The 20,925-nt window shown below is 42.2% G+C and overlaps 1 protein-coding gene across 1 annotated transcript in view; it reads right to left on the bottom strand.

Annotated features, from left to right (window-relative positions):
- Positions 1-18,543: 18,543 nt before the first annotated feature.
- FBN1 (fibrillin 1) overlaps positions 18,544-20,925 on the bottom strand; it is a 164,425-nt gene continuing 162,043 nt past the window's right edge. The window contains exon 65 of the mRNA XM_067305931.1: positions 18,544-19,821. Coding sequence (XP_067162032.1) covers positions 19,432-19,821 — 390 coding nt within the window. The 3' untranslated portion in view covers positions 18,544-19,431. The remainder of the gene's footprint in view (positions 19,822-20,925) is intronic.

Below are 20,925 nucleotides of genomic sequence, written 5' to 3'. Positions count from 1 at the left end.
GACTTACATCTGAGATGCAGTATAGTCATAAGACCCAGGGTCCTTCACTCAGAGTTCCTCTTCTCCATCAAAATGAATCTGAGAATGCTTTCAGTATTTAACAGAATCAAACTGAAGTTATTCCTGAGGGCAAGAACTAGTCAACTATGTCATAGTCTCCCCAGGGAAGTCATGGAAACCCCTTTGGCTTGATGCAGGCAAAGAAGGGAAAAAGCACACTGCAGAGAACAATCCTGCATTGGCAGATAAGTTGAGCAGATGACCTAACAGGTCTTTTCCATCTATAATTTTATTCTGTGGCTTTGATGCTGAAGGCCCTGTGGACATCCACAGTGCTGTTGCTTTCCTGGAAGCTTTAATAAAGGTCTGCTTTTGAACTCAGAATAACTAACATCACTGAGCAAACTACTCTAGTATGAAGTCCACAGGCAACAAGAATACTGATGGAAACATGGCCCATCCTGCTAGTTGGGCTTATCCAGTCCCTTAATACCAGGATTCCCTGAAACACTTGCATCAGCATATAGTAACTGCAATGGATCTCAGTGTGCTGTTTACTTCAATGCAGAAGACACGCAGCACACAACCATTTAATGCATTGTTTACCCAAGATATTATTTGGATTTATAAGCTCTCATATCTGGCCTTGGACTGAAGACTTTCTTAGTTCATTAGTGGATGAAGGAATTCATCTAGATATCCTCAGTCAGCAACAAACAGTATCGGTATTTCTTCCTTATTCTCCACCCAGTCTACTCTCTGATCAGAAGCCCTACTTCCTCTTAGCTCAGCACATCCTTACATAAAGTTTGGTACAAGCTCACAAGAGCAAACTTGTCAAATTTATTCCTTAGTCCAAAGATCAGTCTTTCTTCTTTACCCTGCTTCCACAGCAGTTACTTCTGGGGCCAACACAATTACAGTTATGCCTCAAAGTACAGCAGAAGATTTGCAGTCTCTCTTGTCACCCAAAACTTGGACAAAGGTGGCAAGGCTTGATTCTCCCTGTGAGATGCACTACAGCCTCTAAGACAGAATTACTTTGTGTAGCATTTTTGTTGGTCCACAGAGCAGAGCTCCCCAGCTAGGAGTCAGCTTTCCAGCATTTCACAAAATCTAAAGCTGTTTTGCCAATACAACACCTAAAGCAAAATGGTAGACTGTAGCCCACAGCAACCCATATCTGAAGCTAGAAGTCTAGCTTGTGGGGACATGATGGTACCAGAGGAATACTGTGACTCAGCTGGAACAACTTCTTAGAACTGAAAGAAGCTTTGCTCAATGGGAACTCAATTCACAGAAAGTCACAGCTCTGTTTCTCATGAGGTTGCCTACATCTGTTCTCTTTTATGCAAGAGAAATACTTCATTAGGACCCTACATAACCTTCTGTTGGGCAACACTGGGCATTCCTGGCTTAATCACATAAGTCAGTGGATCCCATTATTGCTCCATACCTAATCCAATAAGATTTTGGGGATTTTTGGAGGTAAGAATCTTGGCTCTGAAAAACGTTTGGTATTATAACTTTGGACACAGCCATACTGTTCTTATGCAAAACGTGTTTGAAATAGTATATATTTACCCACATCAATGAGCATTAAATACATCTATTTTGCTACTGTATAAAATCAAAAGTCAGTGCAAGGAAAGGTGGAAAGGGTAAGCATTTTAAATACATGTTCTCCAATGAGAAACCATGGGAAGTGAAGCTTTGCGGTGTATCACCACCCTTCTCCAACTTCTGGAATAATTTTATGGTATAACTGTAATATCTTTTGGAATTCAGGGTGGGGAGGAACCCCACAACACTGATACTTGGAAAGGTATCTTAGATTCCAAGCCTCTCCATCTGCTGTAAAATGATTGTGTTGAGCAGCTTTCTCCAGAGCTGGATCTACACAGGCCAGCATCCCTGATATTCAGTGAATCAAACAGCATAGGTGTGTGAGACAGAGCAGAATCTGACACCTAGTAACAAGGGTTTTTTTGTTTTTGTTCCCCCCCCCCCTTGAATCTTTCTTATGACTTCAGTGGATTTTACATAGCTCTATCACAATCCAGTTTTCTTTAATTTCCTGCTAGTGGCAGAGTAAATTTGAAGTCTGACTGTAAATAGAAAGCATGAAAAAGCACTAGATTGTTCCTGAAGGTAGTGAAGTACTGGAGGTAGCTGTGATTTTCAAAAATACCATGGGAGAAATCCTGACTTTGCCGAAATCAACAGGGATTTTACCACACAACTATTCTTAGAGTGAATGAAAGCTTTGTCTGCTTTTGAATCCTAGACCCTCAGCTGTCATCCTTTTCCTTCTTCCTTCAGTCTGGAAGGACACATGGATATTGTGCTAAAGGTCTGGTAGTTACTCTTAATTCACCTCTAGACTAAATCCAGCAAGACTTGCTTCTGCCACAAGTCAGGATTAATTTCTTTTATTCATTATCCCACAACACTGAAATAATATCTTCTAGTGATCTGTACCTAGTACTGTGAAACTTCTAACCAAGGAGTATTGAAGGTATAGACAGTACATTTGGTCAGCACAGATCCACTCTTAGACTCCTCATCTCTAAACCTAATATAGCCATCAGTAAAACAAGTAATTGAACATATTATGAACTGAAAACCAGTTTAACCAGTTGGTTCCCCACTATAGAGAAAAGAAGCTCATGGTGGAGAAATGGTTCTGTTTGTTCCAATTCTTACCTTAATGCAATATTACTGCTATATTTTGTCCTCTAGAAAGCACTAGAGACTGTAGCATCACAGCTTTTTCTTTCCACTAAGTTCCTCACATAGATGACACACCCAGCAGTGCTGGGCCAGAGCTTGGGAACCTCAGGCTGTTCCAAAACCCAGAGTTCCCACATAAGTACATAATTCACTACTATCAAATTACAGGGCTAGCCACAAATTGACTAGTGTAATACTCGCTGAGAATCAGGAGGCTGTAGTATGAGTGTTTAGTTTCCAGGGGAGAGCGATTTGTCCTTAAGTGTCGTAGATACTTTAATCATCAACACACAGATAAATACTAAATCCCCATCTGGCAGCCCTGCACAATACAAAAAGAAAAGAGAATCCACACTGGAGGGCATTGTAAGACCTTTAATTTGCTGCAATGTACCTAGACATTAAGGTCCTCTGAAATCTGTTAGTGGGATTCTGTACCACGTGTGCTGCCCTAGCTGCGAAGAACAGGTTAAGGTAAGGAGAGCTCGCCTTACTGTAGTCAAGGAATATCATTCTGAGGTTGGATGTTATTCCCCCTCACTTTGTGCTTTCAGCATGTAAGTCAAAAAATGGCAGTGATCAAGAGCAACGCCTTTTCCCCACATGCCACACTGTTAAAGGGAAGCTTTTCCTAAGAAAGAATTTCACTCCTAGAAAATCAGATAAGCCTTTTTCTAAACTGGAGAGTCTTTCTAATTGCTTGCTGAACCTAGGCTTTTACCATTCATTGTTTATTTCTCACAGATTTTTTAGCAACCAAATTGGTTCATAACCTACAAGGATAGGATTTGTTCCACCATAGCAACAGTTCAGACTTGAATAAAACAGGACCTACTTACATTTTCTTCACTGGTTCAAAATCCTGAGCATGTTGGTAGTGCTTTCGTCACCAGATGAACTCTGCAGAACATCCTCATCCTTACCTGGCAATAACAAACTCCCACCTGTTGTTTTTCTGCAAGTCTTTTTCCAGCTTTTGTTTAGAAACTTACAGAAAGGCTCAAAGGATACCATAAAAAGTCAGATAACTTAGTGACAACACTACAGTTCCTCAGAAGGTCAGGGAACAAGAACAAGCTATAACTACTGGCTGCAAATGTTTACACCAGCCAATTTATTGCTAGGTACCTTTAATTACCCATAGCCTCCCACACAGGAGAGCAACATAAATATTTGCAGCTGTTAACAGCCATTTCTTGCTTATGCAACTTCCTAAGGTTTGTGCAAAGCAAGCAAAATTTGCACCGCAAAATTTAAAAAAACCAGAACCCTAAGGTATCACATTGAATATACAAGAGAAACTACTGCAAAATAAAGGACCATCTGAATTAATTGATTGGAAATTGGCAAGGAGAGTTCACCTAAAGTCTGCCTATCCTCTGTTGGGGTTACTAATCTTCTCTGTAACTGTCTGCTTTCTGAAAGCTATTTCCAAATGTTAAACCATAAAATCTAAGCTAAGAATTTTGCAGCAGATCATCCTTCTCTGGATATTGCAATACTAGCAAGTCTTTCTTCGTGTTTGATTTGCATATTAATCAATGAAGGATTTAATCCTAGCACGGTTATATTCCCAGTTAGCTCATGTATTTACTTGATTATTTTGTCTTTAGTCATCTGAAAATGGATACCATACTTCCTTCTAGAATGACTTTATTCAGTCCACAACTACAACTCATCTGTGTGGCATTTGTAAGAAAATGAATTAATTTTCAAAAAGGTAATTTTTAATGCCACTAGACTGCCACTCTGTGGGACAAAGGGTATTTAGTTGTTCGTGATGGGCCAATAAACATGTTCAGTTTCCCAAATCAGGCAGAGATCATAGGGCCATAAAAATTGCACATACTTCCTAAAGTATGTTTCCTTCTGCGTATCCCCCTCACTCCAGTTACCTCTAGGCTTTAGGGTTACCAGCGAGATTCATTTCATACAGCTGCTCAAGATATACTGTTCAGTTATTTGGGCTCTTTAAGCTCCAAGTGCAATAAATACAGCTCACCCTTTCCCACCCATATATGTGTCTTCCATAGATATTGATTGTTTTCTATCTTAATAAGAACCTGAAGATCAAGTGGGATTTAGAAGTCAAATCAGGTCCCAGAATACACTGCAGACCCAAGGTCTCATCCTGCAAGCTTTGCAAAGGAGGAGGAACAAGTACAGCTTGTTTGGTGCTTATATCAAACCATACCATGCTGAGAGTTGCTAAAAGATACTATAGACCCCTTACTGATCAGTTTATATTTCTGTTTCTCTCTCTCCTGAAAAAAAAAGCTGACTTTATGCTGCCTTCTTCTCCTGCCCCGTAGGGACTAGGTTTTGTGGAAAAGGAGGAAGGAGATCATGCTGTTAGGCTAGGTGCTATACTTTTGGAGACCCTTTCATTTCCCAGATCAATGTTTCTAAAGCCATGAAACACTAGGAAGCAACCTGTGAAATGACTATAAAAAGCATAAAGAAACTCCATGCATTCAAAAGAGTGAAAGAGGATATGAAAATAACGTGTGAAGTTTCAGAGTTCAACCTGATATGTGTTTGGCTCTAAGTGAAAACCTCTATGGTATCTCAGCACAAGGTGGTCGACAGGCACCTTTAAAAAAAAGAGACATTTACAGGACCTTAGATTCAAAAAAAAAAAGTAAGAAACCCATTACCAAATAGCTTCTATAATGGGAGGGAGGAGTGGAAAGGAACCCCTTCTGCTGCACTGACTGAATCTGTGTCAAGTGCTGTGAGGTTGAACTTTTTCACAGTGACTTAAGCCTTGAGTTAACTTTAAGGCTCACAGTTACTTTCTCTGTATGTGTGCCTAAATGTCTCCTAGTAAAAGTTCAAAACCACCGGTCAACTTCAGCCAAACCGAACCAAGTGGCAAATGTCTAACAGCTGCTAAGTTCATATATACCTTTCCTGAAATCAGGCACTGAACAAGGCTCAGTTAGTTGCCACTTGCTGAAAGGATGCAGTATGAGCTTAACCTTTATTAGACCCCCCAAAAACTGGGAAGGAGTTGTCATCACTGCTCTGTTGATATAGGTACTGAACCTTGGGTCTTACTAGACATCAGAGAATCTAAGTATAGCCATGCCAGTGTAGGATACCAGACTGCTCTTATTTCAGATTTGAACTCTAATCATAGTACCTGTTTAAAGCTAATAACACAAATAAGTGTTTAAAGAGCTCCATAGATAAGAAATCCCATAGCATAGTCTTGATATGAGCTCACCTGTGATCAGTGGGAGGATAACTACTCTAAAATATCTATCAAAGAAAAAAAATGCTTGAATCATAAAACAGATACAAATTTTAGTCATCTTAGCAAATGAAAAGGTATGGGAAAATCGGCAAAATAAGAAACCGGTGAAAAGGAGATGATAGCTCTTAAATAGCAGCAATTAACTTCCTTAGCTCCATTTTCTGGCATAAGATATAGATCTTGTTCACTTACTCAGGCAGATGAGAAAGCATTGTTACCAGGGGTCATATGTACTGGAGTGACGGGAGGAAAGTGGATGTGCAGGAAAATACTATATGGCTGTAAAAAAGTTGGACACGATATGATATAATGTATCAGGCCCAGCTAACAGAGCTGCACAAATTTATAGGTGGATAAAACAGCTTAAGTACCAGGTCATTTGAGTTCTCAAGTGACAGGTCAGAGCTGCAAAGTAGCAAGTATAACATCATTATTGAAATAAATGTTGGCAAATATTAAGAGTCTGCCCTTATATTTAATAACATTTAATTTTACAAGCCGTTCTGGATGATATTAAGTAGCTGCTCAGTCACTTACTTAAATGCACACAGAGAAGTCACTATGGAGGCTGAATTACTGGCATGGTGTTGAGGCAGTCCTGAGTGGCTGGGTGGATGGGTGAGTGGGTGGTTGTTCCTTTGGCTACATCTCGCCATCCATAGAAATTTGTGTTTGCCAGTTATGCTCTGGCTTTCTGAAGCTCAAGGGTAAAACTCCTCTGGCCTATAAAGTTCTGCTTCTGTGTATCTCAGTCAGGCACTTCAGCAGCAAGACACCTATCTTGCACCCAACCCCATCAGTATTCCCAAAGTGATATTCTCAACATTTCTGTCCGAGCAGGACCCGCACTGAGCCGTGGATGCATCAGGGCCCTTTTCTGCTCGCCATTTCCATTTTCCCAGCCAGAGGTGTGGACAGCAGCCACCCTCCCTGAGCCGGCAGTGATGAGCATGGGTGAGCTCCCGGGGCACATTGAGAATGTGGGGTAAAACCTTGTTCCAGCTAAATCAATGGGAATTTTGCCATTGACTTTGGTGGGGCCAGACTTCATTCATAAAGCACTGACTATTACAACAGATTTACCAGCCCCTGCAGGCAGCCCATGCAAAAGTGTAATAGATCTCGCACTCTTGCGCCTAGAAATGAATCCTGGCTCACGCAGAGGTCTATGGAGCAGAGCTTGCCAGGGCCAAGGCAGCGCAAAGCCCTTTATCTGGGAAACCTTGCACTCCACCGCAAGCCTGGAGCTGACTGGGTCAGACTTGTGCCTCCGCTGTGAGAGGACAGGCTCCTTCTGGCACACGGGCCAGTTCTGGGAAAAGCCAAAAGCTGCAGAGAGGTGTGGCTGGCTGGTTCTGCATCCCAGCGTGCTGTTCCCTCGAGCAATAGCAGCAAGGGCGGACTTCCCCAGTTTGTGCTGTGGCCAAGCTGGCCCTCAGCAGCCTCGGCACAGAGACGGCACAAGCCGCTGTCTGAGCCAGCCAGCATCTGTGCTAGGAAAGGGATGGTCTGGCCCCTTAGCAGGACAGGGGAACGTGTGCTGCAGCGGCCGCGCTGACCCTGTGCTGCAGCTAGAGAGAGCGCTGCGGTTTGAGTGCCGCCTGTCATGTATACTCCCCTGGCAGGATGCTCGCTTTATTTAAAAAGGAAAAAGAGGGAGAGAGACGGAATCCTACTCCATTGTCCTTCTGCAAGTAGAAAAGGGCTGAACTAATTCAAACCAAACTCAGAAAAGAAACTCCTCCCAGGCGGAGACATTTTTTTCTGTCGAGTTTCAGCCCTGGGAGAATTTTTACAGCTGAGCAATAAACTCTTGAAACAAAGGTTAAGGGCCTCACTAGCTCCAGGCTTCTAACACAAGGAGCGGCATACAGTAATGATGTGCACTGTTTAATCCATAGGAATGTGTCAGGCTGGCGGGAAGCTGAGGATGCCAGGGATGGAAGAGGTTAATCACCACAGTTGCCCAACAAACATTTCCTAATATTGTCACTTTTTACCCACAAATTACAATTCCGCTGTTACTATAGAGGCAAGCTGTTGATACTGGATTCATTTTCTGGGTTTTATTCCTTTTTGTCATTTTTCCCATGAACTAATAAGCCACAGTGGATTTGAAAGTATGAGCAAATGTGAGCATTATACAAAGCACTTTTATGTTCTATTGACATTTTCTTCCCACCCTAATAATTTAGAGCTGTTAACATAAAAAAAATTAAAGTGCTCATACTTCCCATCACTTTCATTTCCCAAGTTTATGAAGGAAGAATCATGAGTAATTTCCCATAGTTATTGTTTGCAGCATAACACATGGTCTCAATTACTGAGGTAAGGAACATAGAGAGGGTTTTTGTGGGGATAAATTATTTATCTATCTGTGCATTTCATTTAAAATTCATTTTCCATGCTGTAGTTTATATTACACTGATCAACCATCATTTTTCTTATATCACTTTATTAACATAATCAGGGTCATTCTGAGCAGGACCCTGGGTTACAAGAGATCAGCTTTGCTTACACATTTTTTGGAGCAGTGAAGCGTATAGAGTGATCCTCCATCAAGCCTACCTGCCACTAAACGAAGCTGCCCAGAAAGGGTGGATCTAGACAAATCTAGACTAACAGGACAGAAAAGAACTATTGGCATTCACTTTTGTCCTCATTTCCAAGGCAAGTAAAAGAGGCTAATGTCAGGATTTGATCCACACCTGCACAGAACATAATTTAGTGTGTTAATATGCATTTTCTTTAGGACAGGCAGGGGTCCCCCCACTTCCATTTACACTAATGGTGCCTTGAAATGTCATTTCTGCATTGTTAAAATGAATGGATCTAGGTCCTCAGCTAATCTCACTCAAGTGTGTGCTCTGTCTCTGGAGGAGACATACAAGTGCCTCATGATAAATTATTGCTTCTACACAAGTAGCAGGCGAGTATCATCGAGCACGTGTGACTGTGCTGAAACAGCATGTGCTATAAAGCAGCAGCTTTAGCATAGATTACAGCAACTCAGACATGGCAGAAGAACTATTTATTATTTCGGGACTTTGTTCTTGCGGTAGATTTGAAGAGTGTGCTACTGGCAGGCTGGATACTGACTAATTACACCACTGAAACCCACAGTAAATGGAAGGTTCATTTACTTTCCTCTCTCTAAGATTGCAAGTTCCAGCTTTTACAAAGGATGAGAGGCTGGCCCTGTTGAAGTCAAATCCAGGATTTCTTTCTCTTTCACTCAACCTTTCTCTTCAGTGCTCAAGGCACAATGTTCAGCTGCTTCTTTCATGACTGACCCAGGTTAGAGACAATGCTGGATACGAGGTATTTAAAGTTTGGAGGATACATTCTCCTGCTTAAATCCTTTACCAAGTCTCCTTTTAAAAAAATTAATGTCAGGTTGGTCTGTGGGGAAAACCCAGAATGGTTCCCTAGCATAAATAATCCTAAAACAAATAACTAGTCTTGTTGACCAATGGGCTGAGCAACTCCTGCCTGACTTGGGCTCAGCCTGGGCCCAGAGATGCCACTGGGACCTGCAATTTCCTTCCTGGTTTTACCTGTGCTGCCACTGTGGAGAAGAAAATGCTCCTGCTCCCAGTATACTGTGGTATATAGGAGTACATAGAGGCACATGTATAGATGATAACATGATCTCTAGTAAATTCAGTCTCTCGAATGGCTTAATCAAATTACTGGGGAAACTGATAATGTGCAAGTTCAAACGGAACTGATTTAGTTTTGAAATACAGTTCTGTTTACTGATATGAAGCATCATGCCTCTGCTCTGAGAAAATGCTTGGCAGATGTTTTTCAGCCTTCTTTCCTCCCTTCCCTTTCATTGCTGGGCTTAGCTTTCAGTTTTAATCCAAGTTACAAGGATAACAACACTGCTTAAAAATAAAGACCAAGTCTCCTTGGGAGGCTTTTCTAAATTTCCCGCCTGTCCCTCCCCCAAGCTTTTCCTTGTCTTACAGGAACTCTCATGGATTGAGTCTCCACTCAGGATTCTCCAGCTCAGGCCTCATGTTATGCCATATTTGTACATCGGGAGTAAAAACCAGCCCCATGGTGGTGTGACAGAAGAGCTCACAGATACAGGATCTCAGAGCCTCAAATCCTTTATTATGGCTACTTCTTCCTGGTGTTGTGAGGACACTGAGATCCTGAAAAAGTATTGAGACATCTTTTACAGTAGCTGATTTGAAAATGGGAGACAAAAAATGATAGCAAAAAGCTTTCAAGTTAAGAGAATTTAATGCCTTTGGCAAGTACAATTTGAACATGGAGTGGAAGTCTGTTAAAATCTTTCTTTGAATTTCTTTCTTTGACTCTTCCTTTGAATTCAGTAAATGAGAAGTTGTCTTTGAGGACTTATTAATCCACTCTTGATACTTACTTACCAAGGTTTCATAATGATCTCATTCTGACAAGCCTTGGGGATTTTTTTTGTTTCATTTGTTAACTTCTTACCAGGTCTGCAAAAGGGCTGGATTCTCCAAAGGGGAACCAGCTTCACAGCCCAAAAACCACATCAACAGGCTGATGTAACTTTTGTCCAAAAATGTCTTTTTCCTGCTAATTATTTGCACATAAGCAATTTCTTGATATGAAAACTGAAAATATAAACTGAAAATATTTTCTAGAATATATTTCCCCCTTCTGCTCTCAGTTTCACAAATGTAACTATACCCACATAAGGACAAATTTTGCAGTGATGAGCCCTACACCAGGTTTGGCTCTTCTTAAGGACCTTGTCTTCCACATTCATCCCACTAAACAACTATGCCTAGATTACATCCATGTGTTCAGACCAGCTAAAAGAACTGTTGCTTTTCTGCCTGAGTAAGAGATTATATTTATTTCTTCTGTCTTCTCTGATCTCTTTGATAGTGAAGGGACTGGAGCTGGTAGGTAACTGCGATGGCCTCATCTCGTGCAGTGACACCTACCTCAGGCTTTAGTAGAAATGGGTGAGGCTGACCAAGACTTTCCTCATCCATAAAAGACTCAACGCAGCAGGATGGGAGCCAAGGGGAAAAATGCATAGCTTGCATGACTGAGCACAAAAAGAAACCTGGACTCATAGCAAGTGTGTGAAAATTATCCATCTACCAAAGCTTGAGAACCCATGTTCCTTATTCATCAAGTCTCTGGAAGCTTTAACCACAGTCCTTACAGTGCTCTTTGCCTAAGGAGTACAAAGCCAGGGAAGTATCCTCATCTCTCTTTTACCAGTGGAGAAACTAGGCCAGTGACATCCATGCTGTTGCCAGGGCACGAAGCCAGGCAGGAAGCGAACTCCACACTCAGTCCCATGTTCCAGCCACCAACCAGGCTGGCCTCTCCTCTCTCCTCACTCGATCTATATTAGGGCAGACATGGTACAAAAAATCCTGTGTATAGCTTTACAATCATGCTTCAAGTGCTTGTTGGCTCAGGAGCGTTGGATGATGGGGGAAGGCTTCACATTAAACCTCACAGCTCCATGAAGCTGGCTACTTGTGAGGGCAGATGACTGTTGATTCACGTCAAACTCTTTGCCAGCAGAGCCAGCACTGCCTAATGGCTCATTCCTTTATTCCTTTATCCTAGTTTCCTGTTGTTTTAGCTTTGCACTGATGTGAATATAGATTGACAGTGCGGTTCTCTTCATATTCCTAGTCTGCTTTGCATTGGCACCTTGCTTCTCATTTCCTGTCCACCCCTGTATCACATGTTTCTCAAAGCAGCAGTAACTTGTGCTATCACCTTCTTCTCTGGACTCAACATTTATATTCCTAGTTCAGCTGTTCATATCATGCCTGATATTTGAAGCCAGTTCCTGCTCAAATATTTTCCATCTACAGTTTACATTTGGCGCAAAAAGAAGCTCATGATCAAGGAGTTTAATGATGATATATTTTTTATTTAAAAAGACAAGTTTATGTCTCCAGATCATTTTAAAGTGCCTGAATGAATCTAAAGAAGAGAAATTCTTTTAAGCTCTTTTCCATCTTAAAGGTAGCTGCAAGGCTGGCAGCATTGGCAAGCCAAGACTTATAATACTGTTGGTCATTTCTAGACTGGAGGCAGCAGATGGGCTGAGAACTGGTGTCACATTGCTCTGAATTGGAGTAGTGCAGTAAAGGGACAGGTAAATAGTCCATTTCTCCACCATGCACTTGGATGCAAGCCATGTTTTAATGCAATGGGGGGATGAGGACCATGGGTCTTGTTACCAGTGTGCAGATGTCTTAGCTGAGTTCACCCCTCAAAATGAAAACATGTAATATGAACTTCTTGCATAAGTCAAACCTAAAGTCAGTGCACTCCAGGATCAGGCTTGGAAATTGCACATGGAACTTCAGATTAAAAGCCTGATGAAGACTTAATTAATTGGGGTGTTTACTGGCACAACACAAACCATGCAAGACTCCAATTGCCGGTCAGACAAGCACAACATCAGCTGAAGTGTGGGGACTACACCCTGCTCCCGGTTGGAGCATCACGTTTGTGTTCAGTGTGGTGCAGGGCTGGGGCTCTCACTTCATGAACCTGCTTCTGTTTCATTTGCTCATGAGATTTACCTCTTTGCCCTGGTTATTTTGCTTTTAGGATCAAAATTCAAAATCAAAGTGAAACTCAGCCAAAATGCCAAGGTTTTCTGGTTTCAGGTTGAAACCAAGCAAGGCCTCCAAGGTTTGCATGGTTTCAACCTAAAACCGTAAATCATCTCCTATTCGCCTAAAATTTGTTCCAAATTTACTCAAAACTTGGCCCAGATTTGCCTGAAAGTTGGCCCAGGTTTGCCTGAAACTGAGCCCAGCTTCAGTGAGAGGTTCATGAACCTTGACAAACCTGGCCTGAGCCTTGACTTTGTAATAAAATCCAAAACCAGGGGAGTTTCACCTGGTTTGGGTTTGGTTATAAATGTTTCTCACAGCCCTAGTATTTATTATGATTACAGCAACAACACATTTATACAGAGCTACAAGCACATGCACAAGATTACAAAGTGAAAAATTCCAGACAACTTTCCCACCTGTCTGCACTTACAATCTGAATAATACACTGAAATATATCTACAACCAAACCTCAATCCCACATGGCCTATTTAAAAAAAAAAAAAAATCTCCTGGGTTGTCACAGAAAAACCAAAATCACCCTGAAGAACCTCGTAATGGAATGATAGGAATAAAGAGTCCACCTCCAAAGAAAACTGCGTGGAAGTGCTGTTTCCCTGGCTGCACTCATGAAGCAGTCTGAGACAAGCTGGGAAGCTGGCTGAGCCAAGGTCCTGCTCATCAGCACTGTCACTTTTGATTACCTCCAGGCAGTCTGCTGACCTGCGCACTTACCCAGCAGCTTTTTTCCAGCAGGATACTACCGGGTACTGACACGGTTACACTATTTTGTTATTTTACTTCTTTAACCCGAGCTGCAGTGATTGCAGCAGACGAGCACAGGGAACCGCTCGCTGCCGAGGCTGCCAGGCTGGGGACGGGACAGCTTTTGTCCGAGAGGGACAGGTCCCTGTGGCGGTACAGCCTCGCGCCTGCCAGTGCCAAGGGCCGAGGCTGAGGGCCTTCCTGGCAGACGGGGCCACGCGCCTCTTTGCCCTCTGCTCAGGAAACTCTTCGGCACTTTAGTCCTGCTCCAGGCAGGAAAGCGCTTGCATACGTGCTCTCCTGAATCAAAACATCTGTTTCTCTGTTCCTGCTCTGTAAAACGAGGATGACGAACACATCCCTACCTCATAGGGGTGTAGCGAGGATGAACGCTCATGTCTGCGAGGCGCTTGCACCCTACAGTCCTGGGAGCCATAGAGAAGCTCATAAACAAACACACTAAGCAGATGTTAACTTGGGTGCTGAGACAGATTTGAGTGCTGGACTCTGCTCGCTTCTGGGCAGGATGAAAGAATCCAGCGTGCAAGAGTGAAGGAGGAATGGATTTTCTTGGTACTTAGCAAAGGCTTAACACAGTATTACTTTAACCAGGAAGCAGTGGGGAATAGTTATCCTTCTGGACTTTTTAAAATTAAAAATACACACTGTTGTATACACATGAGCGTGTATCCAAGCAGGTTTAGGACTCAGTCGTATACTAACAAAAGTCACTTGTAGCTTTTCAGGAATTAATTTTCTTCCCTGCAAATTCAAGGCAAGGCCCAGCCCAGCTCCTCTGCCCCCTGGTAGGGCATGGTGCTACCAGGGGCAGGACGTCACAGCCATGCAACCACAGCAACCACACGCTGCAACCGCAACAAGCGCTGCGAGAGCACAGACTGGGCAAGCCAGTGCTAACCCAGGGCTCAAACCTCCTTCGCCCATACACCTCTTGCTGTCCAGTTCAGCTGGATGCCTCTGCAGTTGCTTCCAGCCTGAGCAGCACCACAGAAAAATAATTTCGAAATGGAAGAGAGAATCTGAAGTACAAAACCAAACACTCAAGTGACCTCTCTGGCCTTTGTTGCTCCACTGAAATCAATGGGAAGCTCATTACTGAGGAACTGGCTTGGGTGCCATATTCCTCAACAGCATTTATTACCAGGGTGTAGAAAATTTGGCAAGGTTTAAAGACAGCAAAAGTAGATCATTAGAATTCGTCAGTGCTGAAGTCATGAGCATTATCATAACTTTGTCTGCACAGGAAGATGGTCCTCATCTACACGCAAGGCAAGGCAAGTGACCTGCTCGAGAAACCAGGCCTTGCTTCTAGCCTCTCTGAGCAATGGCACTCCGGGGTGCTCTGAGTCATTTGGGACAAGAAGGCAGCAGCAGAGGATGCCAGTAACCCCTCCAGCTCCATTCGACCATAAAGCGTCCTTGTTTCTTAACGAATACACCACAATGCCCCCTCTCATTTCTGTCCATGCCCACCTCCGGGCACTCGGCTTCGCCCTGGGCCGTACACATGATGAGCAATGTGCCCGAACCGTGCAAAGGGACTTTGAGAGGAGTCTGCTGAACACCTGCAGCAGCAAACAGGCCAAAGGAGCTTGCGCAGAGACCTGGAGCTGGCTGCACATGTCCTTCCTGGCACCTTCAGTAACTGCCATCTGCCTAGAAAGCCACTGCCGTTTGGCCACATCCTTGGGGATGTTCTCCAGCTGCTGGAGCTTGTGGAAGAAAGCAATGCGCTTTGCCTGGCACTCAGGACAAGTGTCTCCAAGTGAAACAAAAGCCACATGCTTGGGGGTATTTTGGGCCACTGAACAACTGCAACATTCCCCCCGCTTCTTCTGTTACTAAAGCAATCACTGGAATTATGCTGGATTTACAGTAGTGTAAATGTCATATTTTGGCCCCAACTACAGCTGGCTGCTCATTCTCTTTGAAACCATTCTTTCCTCTGAGTTTTCACAGCATCCCAAGTCAATGTGATTCTGTATGTTAATATTTGATGCCCAGGATCTGTGATGTTGAGGCATGCAATGTCCAAAACAGAGCTCCACCTTGACAGAAGCTGTAGCTCAGGCAGGAGCTGTACTGGCTTCCCCAGGCGTCTAACATGCTCAATCCACAGTCAACAACTAGAAGCCCTGAGATTTTCTGAGTATAGTTTTAGTTGAGCATTATTCTGCGGAGATTGTGACAATACGAGGGCTGACTCTGGGAGAATACTCTGGCAGGACACTGCCAACCTGGATTTACTATGTTCTGTCCATCATATTCTCGCCTTAAGTGCTCGCCACTTCTGAAAGCATGAAGCCAGCCAAAAGAGACAAAGGTTAAAGTCTTGCTCCAGAGAGTGGGTGAAGTAGGCTAGAAACGGCGATCAGACTCTCCAGTTTTCTGAACATGCCCCATTATCTCTTGTGCTATTGGGCACGTAGTCATGGACATCGGTAACCAGCTTTTGCAGCCATGCAGGCAGCCCTGTCCTGGTTAGCTGCTGAGCTCTGACCTCCACGCTGTAATTCAACATACAGGCTTTTCTTGTCACAAAAGTGTAGTTGAGAAAAAGAATAGCTTTTTGCCTCTCATCTCATACCCAGTTAGAACGTAGCAGCACTGGGCCACAGTATGAGCACGTTAACCTTGCTCAGAGCACACCCACTGCGGTAGAGGCAGTCAGATCTGTAGAACATTGCGAGGTTTGAATGATTCTAGAACAGCATAAGTTTAAAGTGGGAACCTAAAAATTCCTTTGTAGCAAATATTACTTTTTAAAAGACGTGAGAATACTTTTGAAATGTCAGTGCTCCCACCACCTGGCCTGGCCTAGAGCAGCTGGTTTGATGCAAACTGCCTTGTATCACACTTACCTGTCATGGTTCTGCCAACAGAGACCGGCGGTCCCCACGCTTGGTCGCAGGAAGATGTAGGCAGCTGCTAGGCAACGGTCATGACATCTTGTTCCCAAGGCCTGTCTGTGCTGAGGAATCTTGCCTAGATTAGATCTTCCAAAGCACAAAGTTGAACATAAATCACAGCGTAGAATATTTATCTGACAGAAAACCTGCGTGTGACCCTAGAGGTTAGCTTGGGACCTGTTTTAAGAAAGCAAATACTTCGGGTTCTTTGAAAGCCAGCTTAAAAGGGAGACTGTGGAAACAGTCATGTTCTGCCAAAATACACATCAGCTGTCAAGTTTACAAGATACCGTTATAACACCCAACAAGAAAATGATTTCATACGTACAGTAACAAGCCATCTTTGTTAAACTCCATGTTAACCAAAAATTATACTTACTGCATGTATGCATATATGCTGAATCATATGCACAACCACAACTGAGGGAAGGCACATGATTATTTCAAATAACTAAAGTTTTCACCATTTCCTTGAATTTGAAAAACAGCCTTAAATTGCAAAAGCATACACATTCAAAAAGACCTCTGCTTCAGTCTACCTAGGGCTTAGAGTCTCTCTTGAATCCCACTGTCAAACCAAATGCAGGAAATTATTTTGTTTAAATCACACTTGTAGGTAACAAACCACTTTTTAACTGCTGGTCTCATGCAATGTTATCATGCAACCTTTGTGCTTCGTGGAGAATCTAGGAAAACTTCAAAAATTCAAACTAATGCAAATAATTATATACATATGGTAACTAAAACTGGCAGGCATAAATGACATCCCAGCTAAGGCTCACTGCTGCAAAGAGACAGATGAATAGTTGCATAAGAATTTTTTTTTATGTGCAGATCTGTACATCAAGATTGGGCCTTCCATTTTGAAAGCACTAAAGATGTTGTCAAGATTTTCTAGCACAACATTGGAATTTTTCAAAATTGTCTTTGGTTGATGGAAGACATAGAACTACTTTAAAATGGTCTTCCCTTTGTAGAACTTAAAAAATAACAACACTCCAACCCATCTTTCTTGTTTCTGCAGCTTAACAAAGATGATTTGCAGAACTGTGCAGACAACACTGGAGCTGCTGGAACACAATCAAGCAGGTTTTGGCATGATAAGGTATTATACAGCGGCTTAAATCTTAAACCAACTATACTTGACAGTATCCTGATAACTCTTTCTGAAATCATTCTTCTCAGTTCCTCTTGATGCTTACAGGCTGGAGAAAAAATACCCAATCCATACACTTAACCATAAACAATACAATCTTACACACTGCCACCTGGCATTAAAAACATTCCCAACTTGTTGAAATTAGACTGGCATTTACAACTGTAAAGCGCTGATTATATTTTGCTGTAGTTATCCAACATGTGGGGAAAATACACTGTTCACGATTTTGGCATACTAATAAATAAAATCCAGACATGGTCTATTAAAAATATCAAAGCGACCCTGTGCCCCAGCTCCTTTGTATACAGTTAGATTTGTTGTGCAGAAGAAATCCTTGAGCTGAAATCTAGTTACAGAAAAGAATACAGCTGGGGGTGAATTATTACAGTACATTTCCCTTCCAAAGCTATTATAGCTCAATATTTGTTTCCTCTATCAACTACAATGCTATCCAATCGGCAGTTTCAGTGACACAGCTTGCTCCCTTTTCTTTTAGGTTTTATAGCATCACATCTCAGTAGGATGCTCTTCTGCTGAAAGATATACCAAGGCACTTACGTATAAAAGAACACTGGCATCTTCATACAATTCCTTTTATATTAAACCCAACTACAACCTGTGATTACTTTCTTTCAGTATTGGATTATTGCTTTGTAAGCAGTCTTAGATTATTCAACAGTAGCTGCTGAAGTGGAGGTAAAGAATAGAGTATTTTAAACAAGGCAGTTCTAGCAAAAAAAGACTTCTCAAATGAAATAAACATGTTTTCTGAATAATGATTTAACATCCAGTTTTGCCTGTTTTGGCTATCAAAGTTACTGATTGACAGGATTATTTAGGTCAAGTCATTGGAAAGGTTTTAACTTGCTTTTTTGGAGCCACGCAATAATTTTATAAAATTCCACTGCTGTTTAGATTTGTGAAGGTTTCTGTATTTCTTCCTTTCTTTGCACGAAGAATGAACAAATGGCAGCAGCATACCTTCAAGAAGAAATCAGCTGTGCACACAGATATACAACACCTTTCCTACCAGAAATGCATGAAGCATAAGAATTCAGTCTATCATACTTTTAGCAAGAACACAAGGCCACAGAATAAACTAAAAAAAAAAACTGTTTTATTGTGACATTTATGACATTGAACCCTTCTTGATATGAATGATTATGGGTACTCTTGACACGTTACATAATGTCATGGTGTAGGATGGCACTGATTGTCATCTGACTTTTGAGAATGTTTAATGGTCCCTACTGACCTCAGTGCATTTTGGTAAGTCACAGAAACTTTATCATCAGGTTTGTGTATACAGTTAACAAGTAGTTGGTCTTATAAGCACCATTACAAACCCTCACATTAAGGGTATTATTAATCTAGTTTACAAATGCTTCATTGATAAAAATAGCATGATTACAGTATACACACACTTAATTTACATGTAATGTATTATAGGCATAACTGAGATAAACTACTGAGCTAACTTTGGTTGATTGAAGTATTTAGACTGAATAATGGCAATTTTGGCTTCTAAGTTGTGTAAATATTACAGTGCATTTATAAATCTAGGTTGAAAATTTACTAGCACCAAATGGATATCATAGATGGCTGACCTAGTAAGTTGTAGTTGGAGAAGCGAAGTTTAAGAATTACAAAAATAGAGCTGTCCATCAGTTGAAAGCACATTCTTGTACCTCTGCTGAAATGATGACGTGTCTCAGCATCAGTGGCCAACTTCCAATGATAAAAGTCCCAGTTTTCAAGATTCAGCATATCAAGGTAGCTCAGCTACACTTAAAAGCCTGAGAAAGTGGTTGTTTGAGCTAGGGTATTCATCCTGTACCTTGTTTATGTAATAATATAATAGTGCTCGTTCATACCAATGTACTCACGTAAGATTGTACCTATGATATGGAGAATCTGATTGGGAGGAATATTCAGTCCTACCTATCTATCTTTGGTTTAATTATTTGGTCTTTGGTTGATGAATTAATGAAGCAATATCTGAATTTTCATTTTCAGGTTATCTCCCAGCTCACCACTGAGGTAGTCTTTGTCATGTTTCTCTTCAAGCTGGTTAAGTTCCTTCTTTTTATAGAGTGGAATACTACTGATTTGTAATGAATAGTTTCCAGGCACTGGCTTCTTCTTTGTGAAATGAAGGTAACTTATCCCGTCCTTCTTATTGATTCTAAAGAAACCATCTTCATTTCCAGAGTCAATTAAATATCGGTTATGGTTTGTCAGTGTTGTGAGGGCTGGAAGCAGTTCCAGGATGCGGTCTTTATTACTGAGCTCTGAGATGTTGATGGAGAAGACTGCTGCTTTCTCAATATCCCAGCTGGCGAGACTGATTGGTGGTTCCAGCTCTTGCTGATCCTGCACAAGAACAAATGATGTTAGCTGTCTTTGTCAGAGAACGTTTCATATGCACAAAGGCGTATGGATTTCTTACCCAGTTCTTACATTATTAATAAAATCGTTTTTAAAGGAGGTTCTGTAATATCACCTGTCAAACCCACTCTTGGTCTAGCTGCATAAAGACTTGTCAGAAAAAAAATAAAGTCTTTGTCACTGTCGCTGCGTGGGTAACAGGAGCGTGAGACATGCTGAAAGTTTCTATGTGTGAGTCCTGCTGCCTCACGAATGATGGCTGCGTGTGTTCAGAGCCTGTTGCCAGTCTCCTGCACACAGCAAAGGCAGGCCCTCCTCCTCTCTGTCACGAGGAATAACAAGCTAAAGTGAACCACGATGTGTGGAAGATAGCGCGGTCTGTGGGGGCGGCACGGCATTTAGGTGGGAGAAACAGTGCTTCTGCACAGCCGGGTGCAGCAAGAGGGTGCTGGAGAAGCAGCATCACCCCTTGCCTCTGAGCGAAGGTAGCTGAGCTTCTACATGAGTCCCATATGTAATGCGACTGTTTTGGGAGCACATGTTTATAACAAACGTATGTTACACTGCAGTGGCAAAATGGTAACACTTCAGCTAAAATATTATAATTTGGAAAGCAAGGGAATGTCTACGTTACCTCTGAGACAAGTGCTCTTATCCAGCACCAACCACAGAGAGCTTTGAAACACTTCGAATAAATGCAGTTTACAGTCCCAGCAGCCACTATGCCCAAAATCAAAGGTCCTCACTTTTCCGGGCAAAAGCACTTTGCTGCCTTCCCCTGTTAAGCAGAGCGCCATGCACCGAACACCAAACGGGAACTCCCTAACAGGCTCCTGATTCGCCCGCATTTGTGGATGTAAAAGCAAGCTCTTTGGCCCGTACATATAAACAGAGAGTACACATGACATTTGGCTCGGGGTATTGATGGTGTGAGGACATTTCACAAGAATGTTGAGCATCTCTTGGTATTTTGAATGAAACACATTTGCACACACAGACACACACACACGTACTTTCAACCGAACTGCAAATATCTGAACAGTGTAGAGACCAGCCATGACCTGCTTCTTCTAGCACATCCCTTCACCT

The sequence above is a fragment of the Apteryx mantelli genome, chromosome 15, assembly GCF_036417845.1.
Source record: "Apteryx mantelli isolate bAptMan1 chromosome 15, bAptMan1.hap1, whole genome shotgun sequence".
Classification (NCBI taxonomy): Eukaryota; Metazoa; Chordata; class Aves; order Apterygiformes; family Apterygidae; genus Apteryx; species Apteryx mantelli.
This window is presented reverse-complemented; position numbering and strand designations above follow the sequence as displayed.